Raw genomic sequence first — 4,465 nt, 5'->3', positions numbered from 1 at the left:
CTTTCAGGGACTACCAATATGATGAACTCCATTCAAAATATTGGTTCTAGCACAAATTCTATTCGATTGTCTCAATCTACTGAGGCAAATTCTGTTCAAATGATTCAGTCTACCAGTGCAAATTCCATCAATAATTTTGGAAGTACCCAGCACCCCTCTCCTGCCCATATCTCTGGTACCACCACACCAAGTCCGATGAATGTCTATGAAAAATCTAAGGTCAGATTAGAAATTATTTTCGTGTTTAATTTTTTGTATAATTAAAAAAGTTGGAGGAGAGTTTACTACAAGCGGTTCGTAACTTGATATTTAAAAGAAGGCGTTTTGTTGAATACTTCAATATAAATCAAATGAAAATGTTTGTTACACTATCGAATGATAAATTATTTTGCATTAGAATTATTTAAAGAGTTTCGGCTACTTGAAAGAGGGGCTTGAGAATGATGAGGTAAGTTTGGAGGATGCAGTCAAAACACTGCAACGATTCGCTGGACTGAAGCAAACAGGTCAAACGACTGCACTCTACACATTTTTTCATGATTATTATCTAAAATAAACAATTGAATAATTTTTTAATGCTAAATTCTTAGAATTATTTTCAATTTTTTATTAAATATTCTAGGCGCTCTTGACGACGCGACTTTGGAGTTGATGAAGGTGTCGAGATGCTCCTTACCAGATATGGAGGCAGGCGATCAGAAAAGCAAACGATTCGAAACAGTTTGTTAGCCACATTTTTCAAACTTTCCAACTCAATTAATGCAACTACGACTACATCTTAAAAATTTATTTCTCATCTAAGCTAAATGGAAAAAATTTAAGTTGAGCTACAAAGTTTTAAACTACCCGAGCAAGGTTTCCGACTTGAGTCACCAGGATGTCGATAGAATCATCGCGGAGAGCTGGAAAGTAAGTTATTCATTTTATTAATTCAATTCAATGAAGAAAAGACTTTGGTTTGATGATTTTAATTGACGAGTTATCAAAATGATGAATTAAAGTTGAATTCATGTGGCTAACAAACAACCGTACAACATCGCCTAGATTTGGTCGGATGCTGCCCCGAAACTTTCATTCCCACTAGCGGGAGCCGAAGAAAAAGCAACGATAAAAATTTCATTCGAGGCAGGCAACCACTCGGACAAATATCGTTTTGACGGAAAAGGTGGGGTTTTGGGACACGGATTTTTCCCAACAACAGGTGTCGTGCACTTTGACGATGACGAACTCTGGAGTAATAACCGCAAAGAAGGTCTGCTCATTAGAATAACATTTTTATTTAAATTTTCCAAAAACATTTTCATACATTTTTATGCTAAAATCCGCTAAAAAAAACACCAACAACCCACAAAATTTGTTCAGGAAAGCAGCTGGCCTGGGTAGCTATTCACGAATTTGGTCACGCTCTTGGTCTGAATCATTCCAATGTGACCTCATCAGTAATGTTTCCGTACTATAAAGGCTACAAAGAAAACATCGAACTTCAGCAGGATGACATTGATGGGATCACAAGTCTCTACCCAAACTGAATTGGTGGAACCACTGAGAAGTGGATCTCATGGTGCTTTTAATAATGAATAGAACGATTAAAATTTTAAAGAAACATTTTAAATGATAGAGAATATAGTTCATTGATTATTTAAAAATTTTGAGTAATTTGAATAAAATCTGTTTGCATTAATTAATTTTTTAAGAATATAAAAATGAGTCGCCAAAAAATCTCTTAAAAATCTATATAAAAAACAATATATAACAAGTTTTTAACATTTACTCTCTCTCCTTTCTCTCTCTCTCTCTCTCTCTCTCTCTCTTTTCATTTTCATCTCTTTTTTTCTCCTTTTCTAGTTTTGAAGAGGATTGAAATACAAGACAAAAAAGATTAACACTGTTGTATTTAAAACAAAAAGCTTTCATATTATATGGCACGAAAAAAAACGATGGCTTTCTGTGTATGAATGTATGTCTATTTTTATTTACGTTACGTATGTATGTGTGTGTGTGTTGTGTGTGTATGTGTGTGTGTGTTGTGTGTGTGTGTGTGCGTGTCGTGTGTGAAATTAATAGTTAATCACCGTTCTATTGTTTAGAAGCATGAAAGAAAATTATGTAAATGAGTTTTTTTTAATTCAATGAAGCCAGATTTGATGATGGTAATGACAATGATGAGAAATATTTAGAAGAGTGAATAAATGAATGAACGAACGAACGAACGAACGAATGAATGAATGAATGAATGAATGAATGAATGAATGAATGAATGAATGAATGAATGAATGAATGAATGAATGAATGAATGAATGAATGAATGAATGAATGAATGAATGAATGAATGAATGAATGAATGAATGAATAAATGAATGAATGAACGAATGAATTAATGAATGAATAAACGAATGAATGAATGAATGAATGGGTGAAGAAATATTGGAATGGATGAATAAAACACGAATAAATGAGTAGAAGAATACATTGAAAATTTAAATAATTTAACAATCCCCATGATATTTCCAATATGAAAAAAGATCATCACATACATTAGGGAACGTCCTGTGAAGAATATTTCAACGTTTTAAACTTCAAATCAAAAAAAAGTTAATCAATTTCAAGACAAACTCAAACAGAAAAAGATCTATTTTTCCAAAATAATAAAATTTTTCAAAACAATCTCTCTCCTCCCATCTGAACCCAACAAAAATTGTTAAACAACTTTCAAGACGAATGCACCGAGTAGGCCAAAAACTGCAAGAATGAATGAAAACTTGATAGCAGGGCCAGCTGAGTAGAACATACTGTTGCAGAGATTTGTGTTACAGAGGCATCTCTGGACGTTTTCATAGTTGGCAAAAATAAATTTCATATCGCAAGGGGCAGATTCGTTGTAGACATTATCACTGCATCCTCTCCATGTTATGTTTCTGTCTGTGTGTGTGTGTGTGTGTGTGTGTGTGTGTGGGAGTTTGTCGGTTGTGTACGTGTGTTTGTCTGCTGTATGTGTGTACGTGTTAATTTGTGAATGTACGTGTATGTGTGAAACTGTACAAATGTGTGGTGTGGTGTGTGCAGTCATGATTACAAGGTAATTAAACGACATATTCGGTTGATTTCTTTAATTTTTCAGTCGGGGCATTATTAAAAACAGCCCAAAAGAACTGAATAGCCATCAAAAAGAGTCAGAACCAAAACATAAAACCAATTTTAAAATCTGAAACTGAAAATCTTGGTATTTAAATTTTTTTTTTAAGTTTCACTTACCAAATACGGCGACACTGTATGTCTTACAAGAAGTTGAACAATTAGTGGTTTCCGTTTTGTTGTCCACAACATTACAAAAGTTGCAATTGTAACAAGTGACAGCACTGGTCAGTTTGACGGTTGTGGTCAGTGCGATAGCCACTAAGCAAATTAGGTTGGTCACTTTTTGGCCGGCCATTTTTGTACTACTTTGTTTTATTTTCTGTTTTAATTGTTTGTTGATTGAATTACGAATCAAACTAACAATCAATTAATCAATCAACCTAGCAACAAATCAATCAAATAGTTTACTTAATCAAGCGACCGGACATGATAAACGCAATATACTAACTCCTGACTGATTTCCCCGAAACAAATTTCAGAGGAAAATTGAGACAAATTATTTTCAATATGTTACTTATTCCACAAGTTAACTCAACAATGCCTCGTATGTTAATGATGAAAATGTTCTGTCAGGCGCTGAGCTTCTGATGATGATGACGACGACGATGATGATGATGATAAATATTGTATTGATTATAACGACGATGATGACGACGACGATGATGACGTCAGAGTGAGTTATTCACTCAATGTATCTATAATCTGCCTCTTGTCTACTTGTTATTCATTTTCACGTCGTCATGCCTCAGAAAATACGTTCAAACCTACACAGACACACGCACACAAACACACACACACATACACGCACACACACACAAAAATTTATTTTACAAAAGGCGCATTTTACTCAATACAATTAGCCAGCGATCCATTGGTCTCGATCCATTGGTCCCTCACTTAGACATTTGTGAGCTCTTATTTGTTGCTTATTCATTCATTTATTTATTCGTTTATTCATTCGTTTGTTAATTCATTTGTTAATTCATTTTTTCGTTTATTTGTTCGTTCGTTTGTTCATTTGTTCATTCATTTGTCCGTTCGTTCACTCATTTGTTAAAAAATCTGAGGAACAGAAATTGAATGAATGAATGAATGAATGAATGAATGAATGAATGAATGAATGAAGGAATGAATGAAGGAATGTACATAATAAGGATGAACGAACGAATGAATGATTAAATAAATAAATAAATAAATAAAAAGATGAATTAATAAACGAATGAATGAAAGAAAGAAAGAATAATGAGAAAATGAAAGAATGAATAAATATACAAGGTTAAATATAAACGAATTGAATGATTTTATTTTAGATCTAAATATCAATTGAAAA

General features: G+C 33.2%; 2 protein-coding genes across 2 annotated transcripts; one reads left to right on the top strand and one right to left on the bottom strand.

Annotated features, from left to right (window-relative positions):
- Positions 1–397: 397 nt before the first annotated feature.
- HELRODRAFT_79991 (hypothetical protein) lies at positions 398–1,529 on the top strand (the record flags this gene model as incomplete). The annotated part of the gene is made up of 4 exons (XM_009019977.1): positions 398–506; positions 623–724; positions 1,091–1,252; positions 1,363–1,529. Coding segments are annotated over 4 exons (540 nt in total), but the record flags the coding sequence as incomplete, so codon positions are not given.
- Positions 1,530–2,698: 1,169 nt separating this feature from the next.
- On the bottom strand, positions 2,699–3,430 carry HELRODRAFT_173365 (hypothetical protein; the record flags this gene model as incomplete). The annotated part of the gene is made up of 2 exons (XM_009019976.1): positions 2,699–2,919; positions 3,253–3,430. 2 exons carry the CDS (start codon positions 3,428–3,430, stop codon positions 2,699–2,701), a joined length of 399 nt encoding a protein of 132 aa, XP_009018224.1.
- Between the last annotated feature and the right edge of the window lie 1,035 nt (positions 3,431–4,465).

Source organism: Helobdella robusta (assembly GCF_000326865.2).
Source record: "Helobdella robusta unplaced genomic scaffold HELROscaffold_26, whole genome shotgun sequence".
Taxonomy (NCBI): domain Eukaryota; kingdom Metazoa; phylum Annelida; class Clitellata; order Rhynchobdellida; family Glossiphoniidae; genus Helobdella; species Helobdella robusta.
Note: the sequence above shows the minus strand (reverse complement) of the source record. Positions and strands in the feature narration are given on the sequence as shown.